The sequence below is a fragment of the Triturus cristatus genome, chromosome 9, assembly GCF_964204655.1.
Source record: "Triturus cristatus chromosome 9, aTriCri1.1, whole genome shotgun sequence".
NCBI classification, from domain to species: Eukaryota; Metazoa; Chordata; class Amphibia; order Caudata; family Salamandridae; genus Triturus; species Triturus cristatus.
Window position 1 is genome coordinate 717,250,159 of NC_140592.1, and position 26,261 is coordinate 717,276,419.

The following is a 26,261-nucleotide window of genomic DNA, read 5'->3' on the forward strand; positions in this document are numbered from 1 at the left end:
CTTCTCTGCATTTGTAATGGATTTAAATAACTACACAAGTAAATTCTTGTGGAGATTTCGAGAGGGAGCAAGAGACGAAACATACAAGAGATGTTTGGTGAAGAGGGACTGTGCAACCATACATTATACACAATAAAATACTCCCCATCATGGCTGAAAAGGGTAACACAGATCACAGAGTTTTGGGTCTTTATGATGGATGTTGACTTTAGGGGTGGCTTTACTAGTTGCCCTCAGTGACATGAAATATCCTTGTAGCGTACAGCAGGGGGTGCTTTACCTGAAACATTTTACAGTAAAGGGTATGCCCTGTGAAACCTAGTCGATTGACTCAAAATATTCACAGTAAAAAGAACTTGTGGGGTTAATTTTTTAATATCTTGATTTGGCATGCTAATCGTATTATATGTATGAATACTTTATATGCAGGTCAATTAGTCACAATGTTTATAAAATTACTTCACACGTTTGTGCGTCCAAAAGTTATTGGATTTCACGAACTCTCCTTAATAAATGCTTATTCAGCTGGCTGGGTGTCATACTCAGTTTCCATAAAATGTTGGTGATCCCTCAGACAGGTTGTTCCAAAGTCATCTCCCTGGTTACAAGGCAAAGTGATCATCTATGTACAATCGTGACTATAAGGAAAGTCTAAGTTGACCACTACTAGTGTTGTCACTAACACCGGTGCATGTGCCTTTGTCACACACCAAGTTACGCCTGACTGATCCTATTTGTCATTGCTTTGAGTCTGTGCAACTGCCACCCTACCTTGTAGGAAACCAGGAATGTCTCCCGCTGCTCATGGGCGTAGCATCAAGGGGGTAAATGTTTGGGGGGTTGCACTTAAAATGGAAGGATTGCTGTCTGCCGACTCCCATTCCTGGGACTACCTGGATTTTATCTGCAGTATTGGACCTTGCCACCACGCCTCGCGGCCCCCGCTTCGCGGGTGCCGCTCGAGGGATCGAGACTCTGCTGCCTGTTTGTTAAAGCGTCACCGGTGCTCTCACTCCACGCTGCCCGGTTTGCTGTATCGTTCCCGAGTCCATCGAGGGGGTGTACCTGGACACTCTGACAACCGTGAGTGCCCGGCGCATTCGGGACTGCGAGGACCAGGGTGCTGTGCGTGACGCTGACAAGCTGCACCTGGTCCTCTTCCCGAACTCCTCCCCCAACACCTTTCTCCCATTGCCTTATAAATCGCATTCCCTCTTACACGCGCCAGCGGGACGCGCCCGGGTCTTAGCACGGGGCTAAGACCGGGCAAAGAGCGGGCCGTTTGAGGCCGTTAGAGAACGGAAGAGACCGGACCGGGCCACCCCTCTAAAGCCCTCAATTCTCTGTGAACTGTGTACGTATTATTACATGTAATCTTATTTCACTTTTATCGCTTATTTATGCTTTTAAAAAATTGAGTATTTCTGATAAATACGTGCACTGAAGTTCCTACCCACTGTTACCGGTGTTTAGGAAACATGGTATTAACCAGAGGAAAAAAAACTAAAACTAAAGTAATGGGGGGTGGAGGCAAGCTCTCAGGCCCCATGGACGATTTTATAGTCAAGGCTAACACTTTTATCGACCAAAGTATTAGCTTAATAGAAGGTAGGGTGTCACTGGACTTAGCTCTGGCCAAGAGATCATCTATTGGTACCTTAAGGGATGCGAAAACCCCGGAAGCTCCTAGTATCACTGGGCACAGGTCGCCTTGTGAGGGTAGGCGTAGCTTGCCTAACAACGTTGACCTATCAGCCTCTCAATTATCTGATTTTCAGTTAAGTCTAGACCTAGAGAGGACACCAGAGATGATTCCCCAATTAACACCCGATGATCTGAGACAATCAAGAGGGAGGAGGGAGGGCGCGGTACGGAAGCGAAAAAACAACTCAAAAAATATGAGCACCCGAGAAATTGTTGATCAGTGTAGTGGGGAAGAGATTGTACCTCCAAGTGTAGAACAGTCAACTGATCCCATAATGATAAATCAGTCTACACGCAATACTTTAGAACTAATCAGTGAGGAAGTTCTTATGCACTCACCATCTAGCAAAATAAGAAATGATATTGAAAATTCACAATTGATCAATAATATCACAGCCCTCCTAAAATCTTCCCTCGCTCCACTTGAATTAAGACTAACTCAGATAGAGCACCAGCTATCGAACCTGATTAACATCATGAAACAAAAGCAAGCTCCTGGGGACCAAAGCAGAGAAGGAGCAATGATGCCCCCTCAAAAGCCAGCACACAGACAAAATAAAGCCCCTGAAACTTTATCCATAAAAGCAACATCTAAATTACCACCATATAAATTACGAAACATCAACAGAGTAGTGGAATCTACCCTAAATCCCACGATAACTTCGCCCCAGGGCAATGTCATGATAGAAAAAACTCCTGTCCCGATAATTTCGGGACCAAAAAAACTGTTGCCTAACACTAAAACTTTGTCCTCAAAAAAACAACCCTCCCCAAGAAACGCGACGCCTGATACCAATAGAGGTGACCTAAGGAAACCTCCTGAAACTAGTTTGGTTGTGGATTTGCCTCCAGAAGCAAGTCCTTTTGTAGTTGTAATGACAGGTGTCCCTAAAATAGACGACCCAAACGCAGAACCTACGTGGTCATTAAAAAATAAAGTCCAACACTGGTTAAATATGAATCGTCCTGTACCAGCAAATTGGACCTGTAGGATTGATGGTACGTAGGACCCCTTGGGTGGGAAATAGCAGAAAAACAATACCAGGAGACTGCATTTTGGTCACATTCGAGGACCCCCGTGTGGTAAATCATATTTGCTCCTGGGAGTTCTCGAATGTAAATGAGGAAATAGCAACTAGGAGACTCTCCTTTTTTTATCCTTCCGGCCTCTATAAAGGGATTCCAAACCATTTCGCTCGCCCTTGGGAAGTAACAGCTTTACGTCATGGGAAGCATTCCAATCACTGGCAATTAGCGGGTTCCCGCCACTATGACTACGATGGTCCCTGGCACCCATCGGGGCCACGACATTGGGGAGGAGGACGGGACGATTGGGGCATTCGTATGCCATATAGAGAGTCACCCCAAAGGGACGTTTGGTCAAATATCCCGATGGCAAATAGGTACAGTGTCCTTGAATCGGTCGATTGACCACTAGCGATGACAGAAATAACTAATCTTAAGGTATGTCATCCAATGCCTGAAGGAAAAACAATTTGCCCAACAAATGAACCTGTGACCGACCCAGAAATGATTAACTCCAAGATACATTATTCAGCACCTAAAGAAAAAATGACTCGTGCAGTCAACGAAGTGCCGACTAATATAGAATCGCAGCCCTTACCTATCCTCTTTTGGAACGTAGCGGGCCTTCGCTCCAAAATTGAAGATGGGACGGCTGCCACCTTCTTGGAGGTGGGAAAAATTATATGTCTTCAGGAGACATGGTCCACGACCGAGCTCCATCTTCCGGGCTACAAAACATTTTTTACCCCTGCTCTGGGTACCGGTATAGGTAGACCTAAGGGAGGGTTGATCACTTACATTGCAAATACAGTTAATTTTTTGAAAGTATCTGTAGTAGTGTCTAACCCAAATTTCCAGTTACTCTCCCTTGTGTTAAAAAATAAAGAGTCGATCCTCCTGCTTAATCTCTATAACAACTTAGAAGAGGACGAATTCTTGATTCTTCTTTCTAACATCAAGGAAAAGTTAACTCATAATCTAAGGATAGGAAAGGGGGCAGTCCATCTTCTATGGGGAGGAGATCTGAATTTACACCCATGCCCACATGTTGGAAAAAAACGCTGCGGGATTGTGGATGAAAATGATACTCCCCTCATGCATTTTTTTCATAGCAGGGGGGGGGACAGCTATGAATAATGCCCTATTAGACCTGGAACTCGTAATTGCTAACGAGTCAAGCCCAGGTTCAAATTCCCTGCAACCAACATACGTGGGTCGGGGCTACAAAACGACAGTTGACTATATCCTCTTGTCAACAGGATTGTTGCCCCGAGTCAGGTCCTTTGAGGTTTTGACAAATGATCTAAGTGATCACTCTGCCCTTAGGATGGAGTTTTTTGTAAATGCTTTTCAATCCCCAAATGTAGCCATAGCGAAGACCCTTGCACAAAATAACCTAGAGTTAGGAAGAAAAAATGGTTACACATTAAAATGGGGGAAAATAAACCCGGAAGAACTTACAGGAAAATTGGTCAAGGAAGCATATGTAAACATAACTAACTGTTTGGATTTAGGAATACCAGATGTAGAAGTCCTAAATAATTTCTCACAAATATTAGAGAAAATTAAGGGACTTCTCACAGTAACTTCAAACAATTTAAACCCAACTACTAAAGGGTGGTTTAACCACAGCTGCACTACGGCTTTAACTAAACTTAAGGAGGCCCTAAATAAAACTGTTAGGGATCAGGAGCAGATTAAATCCTTGAGACATCAATATCAATGGGCACGCAAGCAAAGAATTAAAGATTTAAAAGAGAAACTATGGAATGATTTACATTCCAGTGCCGTCTCTAAAAACAGCGACGCTTTTTGGCGAACTGTTAAAACCCCTTATTTACAAGACAAAGATAGCCCAAAGATAGAAGTTGCAATTGAAGAAGATATTTGGGTGTCCCATTTTTCTAAGATTTTTAAAAACACAGCAACACCGATAGAGACACAATCCTTACTCCCAACAGTCGTATACCCAATTCCTCTGCACTTCGATATTTCCGAAGTTATAGTGGCCTTGGTAGCAAGCAAAAGCGGGAAAGCCCCAGGCCCAGATGGGGTTCCAGTGGACCTTTTTAAATTCAATTTAGATCTCTGGTCCCCTATCCTCACGAGAGTATGCATAGCAGCCGTAAAGCTGGGTCTGCTAAAATCTTGGACAAAATCGATCATGGTCCCAATTTTTAAAAAGGGTGACCGTCAAGACGTGAAATGTTACCGTCCAATCTCTCTATTAGATTCGTTGGGAAAGGTCGTTGGCAGAGTCGTGTTAGAACGACTCAGGCTCTGGGCTGAGGAGGGAGATATCATCTCAGATCTTCAGTTTGGATTTCGGGAGGGTTTTGGGACGATAGAGCAGGCCCTTAATCTCAGCTTGATCGTGGGCAAATATCTCCAAGCAAAGAAGGACATGGTCTACATGGTCTACATGGTCTATGTGGACCTGTCTGCCGCGTTCGATTGCGTTTCACACGCAAAACTTTGGATGATCTTGGCCCACATGGGAGTGGACCCCCCTCTTTTAGATTTTCTAAGAGAGCTATATTCTAACGCATCAGCAAGGGTGCGTTTTGGCACGGGAGGAGAGTTGACGGCACCCTTTGCTGTAGAGCGTGGAGTCAGGCAGGGTTGTGTCCTGGCCCCCTTCCTCTTCTCTCTGTACACAAACGGACTAGAGGTGGAGATGCTGAGGGGGGCTCAGGACCTACCACGAGTAAAACAGCGCCTGATCCCCGCCCTGCTTTATGCAGACGATGCCGTCATTTTGGCACGCACGCCGCGAGAATTACAGAGGTCTTTGAATAGATATGTCGATTTCATGGGTGGGCTGGACCTACAAGTAAACGTTAAAAAAACGTTCGTCATGGTAGCAGGCAGCGGGAAAAAACGTATAAAGAACATCTTCCTCAAAGATCAAAAACTTGAGGTAACTACTCAGTACTGCTACCTGGGTATCATGATTGACGAAAGACTTAACTGGAGACCAGCAGTAGAGGCCAGATGTCATCTTTTTAAAAGAGCCATAACTTCCTTGATGAGTTTTTCTTATAGACTAGGGAAAAGGCCCCCAGTGGAATTACTAAAAATCTATATCGCCAAGTGTCAGGCGATTGCACTTTATGGGGCGGGAGTCTGGGGATATGCAGATGTTAGTGCCCTACAGGTGGCTGAAAACACCTTCCTTAGATTCCTTTTAGCAACACCGCGTAGTACTTCAACTTACGCTTCCCATCTGGAACTTGGAATTCCCTACTTAGAGGACTTAATCAGGATTCAACCACTAATGCTTTGGAGGCGCATTTGGACTTCCGACAAAAACATCTTAACCCAGGAAATTGTGGCAGACACAATGATCCTTGATCAATCATTAAAAATCAAATGGCTTCGGTACATTAGAAATTTCTTCAACGACCTCGGATTGGAGAAATATTACCTTGAACCCAAAAATATTATCGAAGTATCTAAGCGATCATTGAAACAATTGGCTCTGACACACTTAGAGTCATTAAGGTTGTCATCTGAGTCGACAAAATCCTCTGTTCTCCATGCCAATATGACTCAGCTTACGTTTTTTATCCAGCCCTATCTAACATTGGAGATTAGTACCTATGATAGAATGTTGTTGACAAGGTTCAGACTAGATCTTTTTCATAGATTAGTATCCTTTCCAGAGGGGAAAAATTGGGATCCAACTCTCCCTACCTGTCCTTGCGATGAGGAATCAATACAGTCGAACATACATACAATACTGTTCTGTAAATTCCATCATCCACACAGGAGGGTCTGGTTATTACCCCTATTAAAGCAATGGGGATTTAGACAATGTCGTCCCGCGATGCTACGTCTTCAACTGCTAGAATCTGAACTGGTCTGTTACCGCGTCCTTAACTTCTTAAAATGTATTATAAAGCATAGGAAAAATCTGTAAAATGAATGTTTAATGAACTCCCAGATACGGTTTTGAAACTGTAAGAACCTTCTTTTTTGTAAATATCTGACTTCGCATTTGTGTAAATGTTACTTTTTATCTTGATTTTCTGTTTATTGTAAATCTGTATTTTTTGAAATGAATCTTTTATGGTTGTACAATTTGTAATAACCGAATAAAGAAGTTTATATATATATAAAATGTATTCTGTTGTAAATTGTTGGGTACAAGTGCTTCCAGCTAGGTATGGTGAAGTCTGTAGGATTTCACCTGGGAGTTATACATGCCGATACTGACTAATACACACACATGCATGGACTCTCTCACATCACTGTTTTGAAGGCTGTAAAAAATGCGGATTAGTTTGAAATATGTTTTAAGTGCCCCAAACAATACACCCTCCTCTCTCTTTCCATTGCCCCTTAACCCGTTGTGTGCTCATGACGAGCTCAGCTCATCATGAGTCACAGTGGAGCTGTGCAAATGACGAGCTGAGCTCGTCATAACGGTCACGGCCCGCCCACGCGTGCTTAATTACCCGCCTGTGCGGGAGAATCAATGAGTGGGCGGGGTCGTGACGAGCTAAGCTTGTCATGAGCACAGCGGTGCCGCGCACCCCCCCCCCACACCGCGGGGGAATTACCCCCGCAGGAAAGGGGTTAAACCCCCCTCATGTCCTGCTTCTCATATAATGTGTTTTAACAAGATACCCCATCGTGATTATAGGAAAATGTGAAGCTCTCCCCAACCTAGCTGACCAAGCTACGCCCCTACCACCGCCCCTTGCCTGAGGCTTTCAAGTAATTTCCTTCAACTGCCCTGGAAGTAGCAAACTGGTACCGAACCCAAAATCAGACATAGCTATAATCTCACATTAGGAAGCTTGCAATTCAGCTTAGGGTGAAGCCTGGAGTTCCACCCCTGAACTGCATGAAGGACCTCACCTAGTGTCCTTTATCACCCACCAAGTTTGGCAAAAAAATCGGGACCCATTGTGAGTCTGCTAAATTATTAATGCTAGATGTTATCTGGTGAGGGGTCACGCCAATGTCCCTTTGTCTTTGGTATCTCAATGCCTAGTGGAGATAGTACTTGGAACCGGGCTGGTCCAAGGAAAGCTGCCTGCTCGTGGCTAAACACCAGCCTTTGTCCTAGAGGGTCCTCCCCACTGGTATGGAGAGAGTCCTCTATGCCCTATGGTGTCCCTGGATCACCCTTGACCCTGCCAGAAGTCAGGGCAAGGCGAGGCCAGAGCCTAGCAAAGCAGTCCCTTCTCTCTGATGGTTGCTATAAACTAAATAGAACCTTCCAAGGTGGTCCCCACCTCATGCATTCATACTCGTACTCATTCACAGACTTAGCCAAGGCAAACTGGATACCCAGTACTTCCATATTCCTGGGCACACTAGCTGTGGTTACCCTGAAAAGGCCTGAGGGACACTATATTTCCCTACATCCACACCAAGCATTAGACAGTCTACCTGCATTCTGCCTCTTATAACATAGGTAAGACTGCCCTACTCTCATCTCCTCATACTCCCGTTGGCTCCTGGGACTTGTGCACAAATTCACATATGGACAGCTAAAATCAAGCCTGATGCACACATTTATTTATGACTTAAGAACCCCACAAATAGTTACTACACAACACATCAGTCTATCTAGATGTGCGGATAACTAACTTAGCCACGGCTGGCAATCTATCAGAGTGCAACTTCAGCATGTCTAGGACTACAGCACCTCTACACTTCTATGAACCTCTGTACAAATTAATTTGGCCAAATTAATTTGGCCATTCTAACAGTGTTGTAGATGCACCAGAAGCCATATTATATATAGGGCGTAAAGTGCTGGTTTGCGACATGGCGCACCTTTAAGCAAATACGTCAGGCATAAAAGGACAGTTCACCCAATTACAATAAATGTGCTGTCCCCAAATCATGTGCTATCTCACACTACTCTGGGGGCAGAGCATTCAGTGAAATATGGGGCAGCTGCTTTAAAGTTGCTTCATCTTGCTCTGTGCAGGTGGCAGCCTGTCTGCACTTTAAAGAGGGGAGAGAAATCACCCTGCAGATGAGGGAAGCGAGTGGCTGCACCCGCCTTCAGTGGTATGTCTGGGGGTTCATGGAACCCACTTCACACCCTCCTGAGGGCTGCCTTCATGAGGCGTACTGACAGTGCACCACCTTTTTGTGGGCCATTGTGAGTGACAGCTTAAGTGCCAGTTTGCATGTGTGCCCACATCTATGTTACTGCGCTGCGGCAACAAATGATGGACAGAATGCTGAATGAATCAAATATTCACCCCCAGTCAAGAGATCTGGGTTGAATCCATCGTCCTTTTGCTCACTGTGCCACCCCACGCTGGCTGGGTCCAAACTGTTCTGGCTTCACACGCAGTGTCGATGTGGATAATTGGCGAGCAATAGCTAGCAATGTACTCTAATCCCTCAGAAGCTTTATTCTGTGTTCCGCTATGGGCACTTCAATACTTTGGACACCATTTAGAGGAAGACGTAAAAGGGTGGTGCCATTACTCCATCGAACCTGCAGTTCCCACCAAGCTTCCTTCACAGAATATCTGTGGTATTACTAGGACAGGCTTACAAAAGAAATGCATTCCCCTGCAGACAGACCATGAACGAAACCTAGACTTTGTCTGATATTTCAAGGGCACCAGGGGCCAAAAGGCAAGCAAGCAAAAGGGGGGGGGGGGGGGGGGGTCATTATTTTCACCCCTTGGGTGGTAAGAGAAAGGCATACTGGAAATGCGACAGCCACTTCAATCCCATGGGCGTGGAGACACGGCACCTGGTGCACTAATAATGGCTACACCGTGCTCAAGAAAATGTTCATATTCCCCCCTTTCCCACATAAGGTCATAGTGGCCAACGCTTTAATTTGATTCAGAACTCAAATTTAGCAATTCAGCATACCTGAGGTTCCTTCCCAAAAAGAATTCATAAACTTACAAAACTCGACCGTTAGGTTTATCTTTAATCTGAAAAAGTTTGGGCCTGTTTTGCCTACTACTGACAGTCCCTCCACTGGTTACTAGTCAAAACACAGTCACTTTAAAGGAGTTTGGCTAATACAAAAGGCCTACTACAGCTCCAAGCCCATCTTTCTGACAACAAATTTGACGTGCCACCAGCCAGTTCGAGAACTAAGGTCGGCCAACTCACAGTCCCTAGATTAAATTTACTGGAGAGGTAAGTAAGGCCTTTTGTGTTTAAGATCCCTGCTTGCTGAGCTCTTTGCAAATACCACGAGGAAATACAATCTGGTCAAATTACGTAAAGCTCTTGGAATCTGTTTTTTTCACTCGGTAAACTGATTCGGGTATCTATACACAGCCCTTTCTATAATCAAGCGCTTTACAAGAACAAATCAATGAAGACAAGCATACTTTAGTCCCCATTTTGGATAACTAGGAATAGGATTCCTGGATGAAGATACCGAATACTAAACAATCAGGGAAAAAACCCATTCCATTAAAGTCAAGTGCTTCATGGGACCACTTCCTGTGAGACAGTTTTCAACAAGGACATCGCACACTGCCTATGCTAGTTCGTCCCCCAGTGGTATGCCCACACACCTTGTTAAATCATCGCCCTGCCATCAGCCCTTTCCCATCCTCAGGCCCGGGAAACAGCTTCTTGCTTTTTAATTCTCTAGGGAATGTAAAACAGAAAAATCTGCATTTATGGAAATGAGCAAAAACATCGTACACAAATACGAAATAGAAAACTGAAGAGACTAAGTAAACATTCTGAATCAAGGACGAACTTAGACATGCGGTGAATATAAATAAACTTGGCAGCTATGCGGCCTTGCGCGGGTTAGAGATTAAACGAAGAAAGAGATAGCTTGGGAGCCGAGGAGGGTCGGAAGTTTGAACTTAGTTATCTCCACACTAACGCTGGTAGGAAAAGTTACAGTAAAACGACTATTTGAGGATATGCAAACATTTACAAACTCAAGGGGCGAATCCAGTGCGGTGTGTAACATGCGATACTTCCCAAACCAGTTTCTTGGGGGTGGAGCAGGTTATGGGCGGGCAACGACGTAATATCAACAACTAAAGAGCCCGCCTGGCACTCAATTTCTTTAGGAAGCGAAGTAAATTACTGAATACTTGGGTATCTTCGTTCCGAAGTCCACTTAAAACCTATCGTTCAATTAATGTCGCTACAATGGTGAAAGGTGCTGCTGAAAAGTGCCACCCCGCACGGACTGCAATTGTAAGGGTCTGTGCCTAAGTAAGAGCTCGCGCTACCTACCGGGTGGAAGACAGGCGGCTGCAGCAAAAAGCTGGCCGGGACAGGGACAGGGACAGGGACAGTCCCCATGGCTTTCTTGACGGTCGCCCACACAGCCCTCGGCTAGTGCCGCCGTGTTCCTCACGCGCGCACCGAGATGACCTGATGCACGGCTCAAGTTATCCGCAGCAGCTGCTGCAAGTCACATGAGCGGGTCACGTTGCTCAGAAGAGCATACTTAAATACAAAGAATAAAACAGCCTTTTGGGAAATGTGGTGTGCCTTTGCAGGCACCAACCGGTCCTAGTGCCGACTGCTGAGGAATGCTTGTAAACATTCAAGTTTAGAATAACTAAAACAACTCCGTGGTTTAACGCTTCTGCTGCAGAGCTCAGAGCCCGCAGTCTACATAGAGATTGTTCAATCAATGTAATTACTGTAGTCCTGGTTTCCCCACTAGTGGGCCATACACTTCCCTTGGGCGACACTTTTTCATTTGTGGGTCTGTTTGGTGTAACTTGCACACGAGCGGGCACATATGCTGTTCAATCAGTGCTTTAAATGGGCCGGTACTAAGTGCCAGCACTTTTTCATTTTGAGAAGGAGAGTACCGGCACTTCTCAAAAGAAATGTAATACTTTAAATTGGAGAGTACGGGCACTTCTCAGAAACAAGCAGGTACTCTGGTACAGAGTTCCTGCACTTTTCCATTTCAAGCACTGGCTGTTCTGCATGTTTAAAATATTGAATCGATGAAATACTTCTAAAACAATCTAGGACACCATTTACAAAGTCGTTTTACGATTGTAAACCCTGCATTTCGCAAAATCCCAGGGGCTGTGATAGATGGAGAGTTTTTTTTTTCAAATCACAAAAGCCCTTGTAAGAGTCTATCCAGCTTGTAAAAGGTCTTTTGCGACACGTCACAAAACATAAATAGAAGTGAAAGAGGCATCTCCCTTCTGTTTGTGATTCAAAAAGGGATGTATCAATGGTTTGTGAATGCAATTTGGGGTCACAAGCCAATGATAAGTTACCTATCCCCAATTTGGGGTGATAGTGATTCGTAAAAGGGGGGCTTCAGAAACTGAGCTGGCAGTGTTTTAAAAGGGTACCCTGATTTCTTCTCATATGGGATTTTGTTTAAAAAAAAAACTAAAAAAAACCTATCACTTGTGCTTTTAATGGCCAAGGTCTGCTTAGGTTTCGCCTGCACAGCTCTGGCGCTATGCTTGTTAGGTTTCGCCTGAACAGCGCTTGCACTGTACTTGTGAAATCCCTTGTGTTTAATACATCTTAAAAGGGGCTCTTATCAGTGCCCAATCACATATATATATGCAGCCCACTTGGGATTTATTTTACGAACTACCAGCCCCAGAATGCTTTAGTGCTGTATTACTCACCTGAGTGTGATTGTGTCACTGTAATAAAGGAGGGACAAACGCTGATGTTCGTGTAGCTGGCAGTCATTCAAATGCAGAAAGCCTTTGAGAAAGGGAGTTGTCCTGAAACGCGTCAGGCTCTGCTGATGCTGGGAGCATGGGTTTCTTCCCTAAACTGGAGTTTGCTTACAGTGAGTGCGTCCTGCCTTTGGGTACTTGTGGAACTGAATATACATATATATATATATATATATATATATATATATATATATATATATATAGCTTCTACTCCCTTTCACGCACTCGTTTTGCCGCTGCAGATAGGAGCTCGGACCACAATTTAGTGCTTAGAATTCGTTTATTGTCTGCTCACAAGCACAGCACAGCCATTACACGTTTCGAGCCCACAGGCCCTTGATCACATGACATTTAAAGCTTTTGCTGGTTGAACTTTTCCTCTCAGCACACATTGACAACGTTTTTGAAAGCTGTATAATTTCATTAATTTTGCGCAAACTGATTTGTTTTATTTTCCCAATGTCTTTTCCGATTTCCTGTTATCCTATTTATTTGAAACCTCGCTGTTTTTGTCAAATGCTCCAACTTAATTCATAATGAGCTATTTTTGTGTTGACGCAGGTCACTTTTTGGCTATCTTTTATGTTAAAAAGGCATACCTCCTATTTCCAAGCACGGGCAGTCCAACTATCCAGTTCACCAGACACATGGCACACTTTTGCACCTGAATATTTTTTTTCTCACCACATGCAGTCTTTGTGGCTAGCGAATTACTAACAGAGGTTCAAAGGTCTGTCATTTTGTGGCTCGTTTCACCTTTGTTCATTCTCTTGTGAGAATGGCTATAGCATTATCCTTGTACATTGCTGACAAACATTTTATTTTAAAATGTTTGTGGTTCACAGCATCCGCATTTGGAGCCGAATAAGTAGTTTATCCGATTATGTGGATCGTTTTAGCTGCAATGGCTTATTGTTGCTAAAATCCAGCATTTACATGCGCTCTGGCACTTAATCAAGTCTATTAATATTGATGCAGGTTTTAACGTGTGTTTGTCTTGTATTAGCAAATGTATTAATTTGCACATCTATGTTTTATATATATATATATATATATATATATATATATATATATTGGCTTATTTCTTAAGGACTTCTCTCGTTATGTTTCCTTATGGTGTGTAAACAGTGTGCCTTTGACGTAACATTGCTGTAATGATGAAATTACACATCCTGACTGCCCTGGGTTTGCATAATTTAGTAAACGCTGTCCCTGCCCTCGCTCCTGTCCTCCTCTCCCTGTCTCTCCATCTGGTGTAGATTACTGCAGCTCCCTTTCAGTGCAGGCTAACCTGCTCAGTCACCTGGAGCCCCCACAGACAGCTGTCTCACTGAGCTGATAGGAAGCTGCCATCCTGTGCTGGAGGGATGGGGAGAGGAGCCATTGACATACCTCTCACCCAGCACTCACATTCCTCTCAACCTCCACCCACACCTCTCACCCTCAACTCAAACTGCTCATCGTGCACTTATACTGTTGACATACCGCTCACCCTATAGTCACACACCTCTTACCTTGTACAGGGTAACATCTCTCACCCTGTACACTCACACAATTCTCATTCTGCACTGAACTCACATCAGTCACCATGCATTCAGGCACTTGCACCTTGCACTCAGACACATCAGTCTTCATTAATGCACCACTGACTCTGCACAGAGAGCCCTCACACCATTCTCCCTGCACTCATGCGTTGCTCCCACACCTCCAAAACCTAATGCATTTACCAATGCTTATTTAAAAAAAAATGTTTCTTGTCAGGGAAACCAAATGCAGAGACGGAGATCAGCTGTGCCTCGCAGGCCTCCATAATTACATTAGCAACCCGTGAAGGTGGTGTCTTGAACCGGTCAGTATAGTACACAATGTTGATATCTTTTACGATAATGATCGCTGTTTTAACCCACACTTTATTAAATTGTCATCCTGATGTTTCCTTTTGGTTAAATCTCTGAAAAGATATTTCTTTTAGTACCACTCAGATGCGGAAAGCTGTTGTCTAGACTTCAGTAGTATTGCATCTGGACTACTAACTTGTTTTTTTTTATTGGTCTTCCTAAATATCTTACAGCCAAATTCCAACTGCTTCAGAATATGGCTTCATGGCTCAACTTAGGCCTCTTGCATAAAACTAGTTTTCCCATCATCCGAAAACACCTTTATCTGCTTCTGATTTCCAAGTGCATCTCTTTCAAATGTCTCCAGCTCTGCTATTTCACTGTGACCTTCACAGGACAGGCACCTCTTTTCATTCATTCGCATTTGCTAGATTTGTTCTCACCCACTGCTTGCACCCAGCTTTTGCTTTCACCGAATGCTTGTATAAGTACACAGAGTCGCTCTACTTCCTTCCTGGCGTCCATAGCTTAGAACCAACTGCTTCTTTCTCAGAAATCTGAACAATCATCTTCTTTTTTTCCGTAAATTGTTTAAAAAAATGCTTAATGGATGCAGTAGACTGTATAGCCTGTGATACATATTTGGATCACTGCTGCACTGTACAAATCCTTGTCCATTGCTTTGTATTCCTTGCACCAGGAGGAGGTGCGCCTCCATCCATGACAGTCTAAAATCCAGAAGTGTCCACCACTTACTCTGGGGTGGTAGCTCTGCAAGTGGCTGGACGTCAACTACATCGTGTGAGCAGATTTGATGTCAGTCCCTCATATGTCCCTCGTATGTCCACCTGAGTGTCAGGCTAGGTCTGATGTTCCTGGCTGAAAAATGCAAGGCTAAGTGGAATGGCTATGGGACAAAGTCTGTGAGAACGTCCTGTTCCCTCATCATCGGTGAACTAGAATCAGATCTAGCGCTTTGAAACTCGTCTAAGGGTTGGTAGTTAATTCTGTTAATTTCCTGCCCATTGCTCATGCACGAGAGAGTGAGAATGCTAACTTGCAGAAACTAAATGTTGGTATTCTCTGAAACTGTGGTTTAGGTGAACCAGGCTAACTTATCCTCTGTCATCCATTTTTAACAAGATGTCCTACTACATGACAGGGCTAACCCTGCTGTTTCAGTCTCTGCTAGAATAAAGAATCCCTAGGCTGTAGGGAGCAAACTAGGGACTTCGCTGAATGTTCTGAATGAAATGTGATTTTCTCAAGGTGGAGTTTAGAGGTCTCAGGCTGATTAATATACTGTGTAGCAGTTGTGTCCCCATGTGCCCAACACTGAGCACATAACCCCCGCACTGCGCCCACTCCCGAGTACATGCAACATTCTCTCACTGCGTTCCTCATAATGAAATAAGCCAACATGCCATTGTGTCTTCTAGTGGACATTTGTTGGCCGCAGTTTTATTATGAATACATGTATATACTTGTCATACTTGTATACCATGGTCATAAATCATCCGTGGCGAACTGTCATATTCGCGTCATAAACCATATGCATTTTGTCATACATCATCCCTGCCGTAAATCATATGTATATTGTCCCTTAGCAAATTAGACTGACAGTTTGTTGGTTAGCTCATTTGCAGGCTTGCCTTGTTACTAGTCCCTTCTGGGTCGTTTGTCTTTTGTCCGGTTGCATTTGCGCTCTCTTTGCTCGGGGGGGGGGGGGGTCGGGGGGGGGGTAGAGTCTTTTGTGCCCTGCCATCCGGCGGAGGCTGGGTTGCGAGCGCCGTCTCAGATTGCTACCCCCTCTTGGTAGGCCAACTCAACCAGCTGTGAGGCATCCCAAAGTGAGTGGTCCTACGCACTGCCCTTAGGCCAACTCACCTAGCCATGAGGCAACCCAAGGTGAGTGATCCTATTCCGGCACACTGCCCCCCGGTGTGCCTCCGTACCAACCATTTTCCCCGTAGCTCTCCGCCACGCCCTCAGGGAGGCTTATGTCTTCCTTCGGCTGCCCCACGCTCTGCTTGCTCCTTGTCATCTGCCGTCTGCTAGGGCCATGGCGCCTCACAGGTTGTCCCAGAACACTCGCATGCCTTCTTCCAACAGGTGCACGCCGTCCTTGGCGTAGAACTCTGGGTGACCCGTGTGTATGAGCCCGTGTCAGATAGTTTCTAATTCGTTGGCTCTGCAAAATTTTGCTCACCGTGAGGTTCAACTTTTTCCTCGAGTTCTCAACTGCTTTATGCGATTCCGCCCCGCGCCACTCGCATCTGCTGATCAGCTCCAACAGATGATGGCAGTGCACCCGAAGGCCCTGGCTGTGGCCGTGAGGTCTCTTTGTATGTCGTGAAGGAGCGCTTTCCTCTTCCGTCTGGCCAAATCGTTCCCCCCCACCCAAATGGATGACCAGAATGTCCGGATGCCACGCCGATTCTGCCTGGAGGTCCGCGAGTGTCGCCGGCAGCTGCTCCCATTTCATTCCTGGTTGGCCAAACCACCTTATGCTTGTGTCTACTGGTCGTCCCTCCTGTCTGTGGCCCTCTTGCCACCACCATGACTGCATCCGTGGGATGACGTGGTCTCCTTCCAGTTGAGGCAAAGAGCACGTTGTCAGACCACTGCGTCTGCTTGTGAGAGACGCCCCGTCCCCCCCCTTTTGCGGCCAGGGGTCCTATAGTAACTGGGGTCTCACGTAGGTCCGGTAGGCCTGTGACCATCATCTGCCTAGCGCCTGTATCCCCGCCTCTGTCATTCCATGCTGTGCGGCTATCCTGAACGAGTGCCACCCAAAACTCGCAGGCGGCAACCCTGCTGTGCTGAGGGCGAGGCGGATGACTGCTGTGAATTGGAATTTGCTCAGCTGTGACCCGTCTCTGTGTTTGAAAAGGGGACCTTCACTCGCCGGTCGCACAGCCATGAATGCTAGCATGCAGCTCACTGCGCAGCAGTCCTGGTCCTCGATGCACTGTAGCTTTACTATCACCCCCTTGCCGGTCTGGTCTGTCTTTGACCTCCTCAGTAGTATCATTATCTCTTGTGTCCTGGGTGTCACATCGCTTGCCTGTAGGCAATGTGTGGCTGGCCCTGCCCTTGATGGTGCCACTAATTCGCTGAGGCGGAATGTCCCAAAGAATGCGGTGGAAAATGCAGCCTTAAACAGGATGTGCCTGAAGGGGTCCTTTGTTATGTCCCCCAGCATCCCCAACAGTAGGCCCAGTTTGCAGTAGTCTATCGGGCGCCTGGTGTCCTGCCTTGTGCCCTCTGAGCGTTTCCACCCTTTCATCACCGCTTTGATATAGTGAGAGACCACAGGGTCCTGCCCCGTCTCCAGTTTCGTGTGATGCGCTACTGCAGATAGGTGGGTCTGTGCCCATGACCTGGATTTCTTGCATCTGTATGCCCATAGGATGAATTGCTCAATTGCCCTGCGTGTGGCCCCAACGTTGCCCAGGGTTTTGTATGCCCCCCACCCGCATTATGGTTTCCACATACTTTATATATCTTTTGGCCGCTTTCGGGGTGAGGGCTTGGTTGACCAGGTCCGATAGATCTACCCTGCCAGATCCCATAGTTGCGCCGGCAAGGGGGTCATGCTCTGCTCCGCCCCGGGCACCAGCTCTCTGAATCTGTCCATCCGTGCTCTTGAAAGGGCGTCTGCTACCTCGTTCTCCACCCCTGGTACGTGGCGCCCTCTCAGGTCTATGTTCCCCTCCAGCTGCAATTTAACCAGTCGGCGCATTAATCGCAGTGTGTCTGGGCACCTGCCTGATCCTCTGTTAATCGCCTGTACTACTCCCTTGTTTTCAGAGCATAGTGTCAGCTTCATGTTCTGTATCTCCTGCCTCCACACTGTTAGTGCTACTATGATGGGGAACAATTCTAGGAATGTGATATTGATTATGCCCTGCCTACGTCAGCTGCTAGGCCATTGGCCCGCACACCATTTCTTACCTAAGATGGCCCCAAACCCTGTGCTGCCGGCAGCGTCCGTAAATAGCGCAATTTGTCTGCTAGTGACCCATCCTTCCCTCCAAATCAACAACCCGTTGAACTCTGCTAAGAATGTGTCCCACATCAAAAGGTCCTGTTTGACTTCTGCCCGAGTCTAACGTGATGGTGCTTGTGGGTCAGTCCACACGTTAGTTGGGTTAAGCGCCTAGCGAACACCTTCCCTGCTGGAATGACTCTGGCTGCGAAACTGAGTTTGCCTATGAGCCACTAGAGATCCCGCAGTGTCGCCTTCTCTCGCCGGCACAAGCCTCTGATTTCCCACCTTAAATCCACCAACTTCTCCGCGGGGAGCCTAGACGTCCCTGCAATGCCGTCAAGTTTCTATCCCCAAGAATGTTATCTTTGTGACGGGGCCTACCGTTTTCCCTGTTGCAAGGGGGATCCCTAACTCCTCTGCTAACCTCTTGAATGCAGCCAGGGTGTCGCCACACACGGTCGATGTCGCAGGGGCCTGTGAACGGGAAATCATCCAAGTAATGGAGTTTCCCACCCTGGGGAAGCCTGTCGTGTAGCGCCCATTCTATGAAGGTGCAAAAGATTTCAAAATAGGCACAGGATACCGAGCAGCCCATCAGCATGGTCTTATTAAAGTAAAGATCTCCTTCCCACTGGAACCCTAGTAGTTGGAAACTCGAGAGATGGACCGGGAGTAATCGAAATGCGCACTCGATGTCCACCTTCGCCATTAGGGCCCCGCGGCCCGCTGCTCTGACTAGGTCAATGGCGTCCTCCACCGTGGCATAACCCACTGAGAAGGCTTCTGTGCTAATTCCATCGTTTACCGATGTACCCACTGGGAAGGACAAGTGGTGAATTAGCCGGTATTGCCCTGGTCCTTTTTTGGGTACCACCCCCAGTGGCGAGATCACCAGCCCTTTGCCCATGTGGGCAGGGAGAGGGCCCTCGATTCTCCCCAAGAGCCTTTCTTTCTCTAATTTCTGCATGACTACCCCTGCATGTTGCATTGCTGATTTCAGGTTCTTGGGGCTGCCTGTGGGGAGGGGACTCCTAAATGGGATAGTAAAACCGTCCTCAAAACCTTGCACTAAAATGGCGGCGTCTGTTTTGTTGTGATATCTATTGGCTAGCTGGTGTAATCGGGGGATGCTGATGGGGGACCTACTAGCCTGTAATGTTGAACCTCTTGTGGCCCCTGGCTTTCCCCGTGGTTGCCTCACTGCTTCTTCTTCTCTTTCTTGTCTCCCTTGTGTTCCTTCTTGCGTCTGCACCCTTCTGCCGGGTGTCCCCCGCCACAGGATGAGCAGATATGCTGAAATTTGCATGACGCCCCGTAGGCACATTCCTTCACCTCGAATTTCCAGCAAATTGCCCCTGTCCCGCTGTTATATTGCGCTTTCCCTGTGCTAAATTGTCTTGACTTTTGGAAAGGCCTCCCTCTCCCCCTGTTGAAGGAACCCCGAAAGGACTGTTCGCTCTTCCCTGCCCATTTCTTGGCCTCCCTGGCTACCATCATCCTATGAATGATACCCAATACATCCTCCTCATTCCATTCCATCTCGGGTGGGTTTGCATCTCTAACCGGAAACCCTTATCGTATTCCAGCCATGCGTCGCCGGGAAATTGCCTCTGCGCGTTATGGATGTTGGCCTAATAAAGCCACAGGTCGGCTGCACAGCGCAGGAATTTCTCCACAATTATGCAAGCAATTATCCTGAATGTATCTAACCAATTGTCCAAATTCCTTTCCTTACGCTCTCTCCTCCTTTCCCTTTTGTTGTCGTCCTTCTTATCGCAGTTAGTCAGATCCAACCCCTCTTACTGTATCTCTAGCAGTGTAAAAATGTCGATAAACTCCTTCCTCCATAGTCTTTCTTTTACTGCTAGTGGTATGAGGCTTGACTCCCCCATGCTACTATGGGTGACCCTACTTCTCTTCCCACCTCCGGTGTGCCCTAGCCTCTTAAGCAGCCCAGGCGCGTCTGGCCTGGATCCATTAGTTGCCATGGTAGCCTGAAACCTCCTCCTCTGCTTGTATTCCTGCCACCCCCAGTCCTTGGATGCCTAACCCCTCAGCAATAGTGGAGCCATGGTTTTAAAACATTCTGCCACTATAGAACTAATATGCTCACCACTTGTCGTTGCATCCGTGGTACCACTGGTTGGTCCCGCCGCCGGGCTGGCTACAGGTGGCAGGTTCTTCTTCTGTGGCGGCTTCCTGTGTGCTGCTGCCTCCATAAGCTTGGCTGGCGCTCTCCTCCTTTTGGCTGCTGGAGCGCTGTTGTCTACCTGCTGCCGGTTGCTTGGCCCCTCCCCGGCGTCGTGCAACAGATGGGGCTGTAGCCACTCGTCCCCATGTACTGCTGTTGCCGCCCAGATCTTTTGCAGCAGCTCTTTGAGGTATTCCGGCTGCCTTTGCCCCCTTTGCCATGCCATCTTTGCTTGAATGTCCGCTTTTACCCAGCAGAGACCCATAGCTCGGGTGACTCGAGTTCTATGGCTCTGGTAAGGCGCACTTGCTTTCTCTTGTTGAGGGTTAGTGGCCGGGGTGGACACCCGGTCTCTTTCTCCCCGTCAGGTAATTCGCTAAGGAGGGAGCCGGGGGAGCACCCGCCCGGTCGACTCGATCGAGTGGCTCGGGCGGACCCGGGGTGGGCAGCCAGTCGGCTGCAGCAACGGCGCCTGGCTCCGCAAGGGGGAAACCGGGGTGGGCACCCGGTCGTCCTCTTCTCCAATTTAACGAGTTGATCCCTTCCAGAGCCCCAGGACCAAGGCTTCGCCGCCAAAATCGAACCGGGCAACAAAATTCCATCTTGCGCCGCTGCTGCTCCCCTGCTCCACGAAGATAGGAGCTTACCTGGGAGAGCAGCGCTTATATCCCCGAGTCTTTTCCGCCTCGCTTGCAGGTTCCCCCCATTGGGGGGTTTGTATTCCACCCGGGTCCCCATTGGTCGGGGGTGTCGGCGCCTTCCTGGCGGCCGCTACGGGGGGGGGGGTGCTTTTGCTTCTTGGCGCATCAGTGCACCCCAAACCAGTTTGTTCCGGGGCTCGGCGCCAGGTATAACGCCGGCCCCTATGGGGGCAGCCTCTGCGAAAATCCCCTGTATTACAGCAGTGAGAACATCCTTCAGTGTATTCTATTGCAAATGTTTCTCTTTGCTTGATTTCTATTGGGCATGAGCCTCAGAAACATGTACTGAGGTAGTGAATGTATGAACCTTTTGCTTAAAATCCTATAAAAGACTGTGATTATACAATGTAAGGAATAAGTCCTTTCCCCCATTCTTAGGAAACAAATCTCTGTCAGTTTTGTCTCTGAACTCCCCATAGTTCCCAATTCTCTGTATTTTAGGCTTAGCACTCTTACTGAAATTTTATCTGACTAACTGCAGTTTCTGCCTCTTGTACTTTAATAATTTTCAAACAAAAACTTTAAATTTAAGACAGTCATGTCCGTTGATCTTCAAGACTTCAATATAATTTAGAGACCATGCACTATTGAATTTCCATTACAGTGTAGTTGGGTCCACCGAGGAGCACAAAAGTCTGTATAGGGACTACACCTCTCCTGATCCGAGAAAAATCAGCACACAAAGGGGTAAAACAACGTGTGGGTTTGCACGCTGACACAAGTCACCAGTAAGGCCTACCAACCCATTCCAGTTCCAGCGGATTCTGTCTCTCTCTGTGCCTTGTTGCATTTTTCAAAGATATTCATCCAACTTAGAAAATATAAGGAAATATGCCTGCTGGTGCCTCAATGATGGCCAGTGCCTGAACGTCCAGCTTTTGCGTACCATTGGATATAGCCCTACCTCTTGTTATGAAGCTCCATGCAAGTCAGCAGCTACCCATCACTACTGCTGAAGTACTTTACATTACTACTGCCTGCAACATCCTATCTTCCTGGAGAAGATATAATGTAATCCTCCTCCAAAGCCATCAGGCATCCTTCCATGCAGGCTGATATCCTTATGCAAGATGGTTTACATTCCCCATGTCAAAACTTCAATAATCCGTCTGAACTGATCATGGAGTTTGCAGTCACGCAAGAGGTCAAGTATTATCACATTTGAAAAACACCTGTATTTACATTGGTTTCTAGAAACCATCTTAGTACCTATATCCATCAATGCATCTACTTTAATAACAGGTGTCCCATCCACACTCTAAGGGTCCGATTACGATGTGGCCCGTAAAGGTTATGACTGATGGTCGTAGCCTTCTGGGGTGCATCGTAATGGGCTGCTCAGTTTACATTTTGACCGCCTAATTATGATCTAGGTGGGCGGAAAGTGAACAGGCCTGTCATTCCAGCTGGCTTCCAAAAGGCTCCAGGAGCCCGTCCTTCAGACGGAAGCTACCCAGTAATCTCAAGGGATGGCCTATCCACCCTTGAGATGATGATGCACAGTTTACAACATGGTTTCCATGCCGGCCTGTCCGACATGAAAACCATGTCGGAAAGCGTGTTTAGGGGCCCACAGAAGGGCCCCCTTGGGTGTGCGGCCTCCAGTCAGGGACCGATGGGGCACCTGTGGTGCCCCCCGTTGATTCCCTTCACCCCGTGGCAGGCACTCCAAGGTGCTTGCCACGGGATGTAGGGATGAACCACACATCCCATTTCCCTAAGGGAGCATGCATCACGGCCAGTTTACGGCCATAATGAATGCTCCCATACTGAAATGTAGGAATGCGACCGATCCTAATTAGGCTGGCGGGACCGGCGACCGGGTGTCGGTCGGTCCCAGGACCGAGTCGGTGTCGGGTGGAAGGTTTACCACCGACATCAAAATTGGCTACTTAATCTGTAAGGGTCTAGCAATCTGCTAACCTAATGTATATATTGTGCTGCATACAACTGAGGGCCCATATCCTCAAATACGGCACACTTCCCTCGTCTGCATCACCATGCACCTTTAATAGGTTGTGCCTGTTGCAGAACAGGTCACTGCGCCTTATCACATTGTTGTGCTACCCCCAGTGCAGATGCAAACTTTGGTTGGGTCTGACTACCACCACAATGCAGGCCTGCCCGCAGTATTATGAGTGGGGCGGTTGGGCTGCCACAAGACCTCTGTGTCCGCCGGGGATTCAGGATCCCGCGTCAATCGCGCAATGTTCAGGGAGCTGCAAAATGCTGGTGGTGCTGCTGTGGCACGGCCGAGCATATTGTGAGTTACCTGTCCACAGCTCCTTTCATGGCGGTGAGTCCACCATAAAAAGGGTTGCACAGAGGCAACAAAAGGGGCCGTAAAAGGGCCCCCTTCCACTCCTGGGCTTGGGGGTGCATTCGGAGGGGCACAACATGTGCCCCTTTGGATTTGCACCACCAGTTCCTGCACTGTGTGGCATGCATGCTACACCTTGCAAAAATATACAGTCGGTGCTCTCACGGCGGCGGTCTGCATGTTTGTCTCTCTTGAGCCTAACAGACCACCACCATCAGACCGCTGCTGCAAGGCCCACCTGCACTCGTAATGCGGCAGGCAGGCTCTCGACGGCCTTGGCGCTCCTTCTGTCGGTGCGGTGATGGCGGGCCGACAGAAGGACTGTTAAACTCATAATAAGGCCCTTTATGTATAATATAGAATCCTCTTGCCTCCTTTTATCTTAAACTGAAACATTTACTTGAAACCGTGATATATATTTCGTGCTTTATTGTACATTTTATGAATGGATTGTGGCTCTTATAACATTATGCCAAATAAAGTTTATTTGAACTTGAACTATTTGGTAATAGGGCATGTACAAAAGGGATATTTGAGTTTTGATATTCACCATGTTTGGTGTATATTTGAGTGAATGGTTTGGGACTCATTTTTTTGAATGTCCCATCCATCATCCAGGTTTTACATTGGCTAAGTTTCTTACAGTTGTTTGCTGTGGAAAATATTAGGATTAATTTTTCATTATTTAGGTTTAGGTAAAAGGAAAGGCTCCCCATGTTGGTTAATTTTTAAATGTTCAGGTATGTGTATGTCTTGGTGTCTTTTAGGGGTATGTGGGGTATCACTGGTGGCATCTGTAGGTTTGCCAATTAAAAGGTTTAAAGTGGGGCTAGGTCGTAGATGCCCTGTTATATGTTCAGGGACTCTAGGTAGTATATCTTTCAGGATTGTTCTTGTGGCTTCTTGGGAGCTAGTGATTGCCTCTTTTATACTTGCAATATCCCTTTTATTTCTATTTCTGTCACATTTGAGGGGTGGTGTGGTCTCTTACATGAATTATAAAACATCTTTTGTAGTTGTCCTCCCATAGCATGTATTAGAATAATATTTAGTACATTTATAGTTTCTGATGACTCACTTTCTTAGCTGGAAGTGTGGCCCATATGATTTGGTAACTGTTTTCCTTTCTGTGAAGTGATACATTTGACGAGAAAGCAAAAGACACACAATAGATGGATGGAATGCAGAACAAATCCAAACATTCTCCCCCAGTCAAGAGATCTGGGTTAAATCCATCATTCTTTTGCTCACCATGCCACCCCAGTTTAGACCTGGCCATATGCAAATCATTGTTGACCCTGTGCCTCATGGGAACAGTCCAGCCCGAACTGCCAAGCCAGGGCCTCCCTGGAGCGGAAACAAGCATCCTAGGACCGGTTTCGGGGTTTCACCCCTCTTCAGCCAGGATAGCTTGATTCCAGTGGCGCAGTGAGCCCAGGACCTATGTCTAGGCATACCCGGCGCACATAGGGCGAGAAAGCAAAAGACACACACTTGATGGACGGAATGCAGAACAAATCAAAACATTCTCCCCCAGTCAAGAGATCTGGGTTAAATCCATCCTTCCTTTGCTCACCATGCCACCCCAGTTTAGACCTGGCCATATGCAAATCAGTCTTGACCCTGTGCCTCATGGGAACAGTCCAGCCCGAACTGCCAAACCATGTCCTCCCTGGTCCGGAAACAAGCATCCTAGGACCGGTTTCGGGGTTTCACCCCTCTTCAGCCAGGATAGCTTGATTCCAGTGGCACAGTGAGCCCGGGACCTACGTCTAGGCATACCCGGCACACTTAGGGCGAGAAAGCAAAAGACACAAAATTAATGGACGGAATGCAGAACAAATCAAAACATTCTCCCCCAGTCAAGAGATCTGGGTTAAATCCATCATTCTTTTGCTCACCATGCCACCTCAGTTTAGACCTGGCCATATGCAAATCAGTCTTGACCCTGTGCCTCATGGGAACAGTCCAGCTCTAACTCCCAAGCCAGCTCCTCCCTGGACTGGAAACAAGCATCCTAGGACCGGTTTCAGGGTTTCACCCCTCTTCAGCCAGGATAGCTTGATTCAAGTGGCACAGTGAGCCCAGGACCTACGTCTAGGCATACCCTGTGCACTTAGGGCGAGAAAGCAAAAGACACACAATTGATGGACGGAATGCAGAAGAAATCAAAACATTCTCCCCCAGTCAAGAGATCTGGGTTAAATCCATCATTCTTTTGCTCACCATGCCACCCCAGTTTAGACCCGGCCATATGCAAATCAGTCTTGACCCTGTGCCTCATGGGAACAGTCCAGCCCGATCTGCCAAGCCAGGTCCTCCCTGGACCAGAAACAAGCATCCTAGGACCGGTTTCAGGGTTTCACCCCTCTTCAGCCAGGATAGCTTGATTCCAGTGGCACACTGAGCCCGGAACCTACGTCTAGGCATACCCGGCGCACTTAGGGCGAGAAAGCAAAAGACACACAATTGATGGACAGAATGCAGAACAAATCAAAACATTCTCCCCCAGTCAAGAGATCTGGGTTAAATCCATCATTCTTTTGCTCACCAAGCCACCCCAGTTTAGACCTGGCCATATGCAAATCCGTCTTGACCCTGTGCCTCATGGGAACAGTCCAGCCCAAACTGCGAAGCCAGGTCCTCCCTGGACCGGAAACAAGCATCGTAGGACCGGTTTCGGGGTTTCGTCCCTCTTCAGCCAGGATAGCTTGATTCCAGTGGCACAGTTAGCCCAGGACCTACGTCTAGGCATACCCGGCGCACTTAGGGCAAGAAAGCAAAAGACACACAATTTATGGACGGAATGCAGAACAAATCAAAACATTCTCCCCCAGTCA

The 26,261-nt window shown here is 47.1% G+C and overlaps 1 protein-coding gene and 1 long non-coding RNA gene across 4 annotated transcripts in view; one reads left to right on the forward strand and one right to left on the reverse strand.

Annotated features, from left to right (window-relative positions):
* The window catches only part of LGALS12 (galectin 12), a 197,004-nt gene extending 185,880 nt beyond the window's left edge, over positions 1-11,124 (reverse strand). Inside the window, exons 1-2 of one of the 3 annotated variants that reach the window (XM_085625901.1) lie at positions 10,939-11,065; positions 10,254-10,329 (exon numbers count right to left, since the gene is read on the reverse strand). Coding sequence is in view for 1 of the 3 variants with exons in the window: in XM_085625899.1 (XP_085482025.1) it covers positions 10,939-11,007 (69 nt within the window). In the remaining 2 variants the exon portion in view is untranslated. Of the gene's footprint in view, positions 1-10,253; positions 10,330-10,938 lie in introns of all 3 variants that reach the window. The other 2 variants (XM_085625899.1, XM_085625900.1) reach the window with 2 other exon arrangements.
* The window catches only part of LOC146798591 (uncharacterized), a 128,276-nt gene that overhangs the window by 37,247 nt on the left and 64,768 nt on the right, over positions 1-26,261 (forward strand). The window lies entirely within an intron of this gene.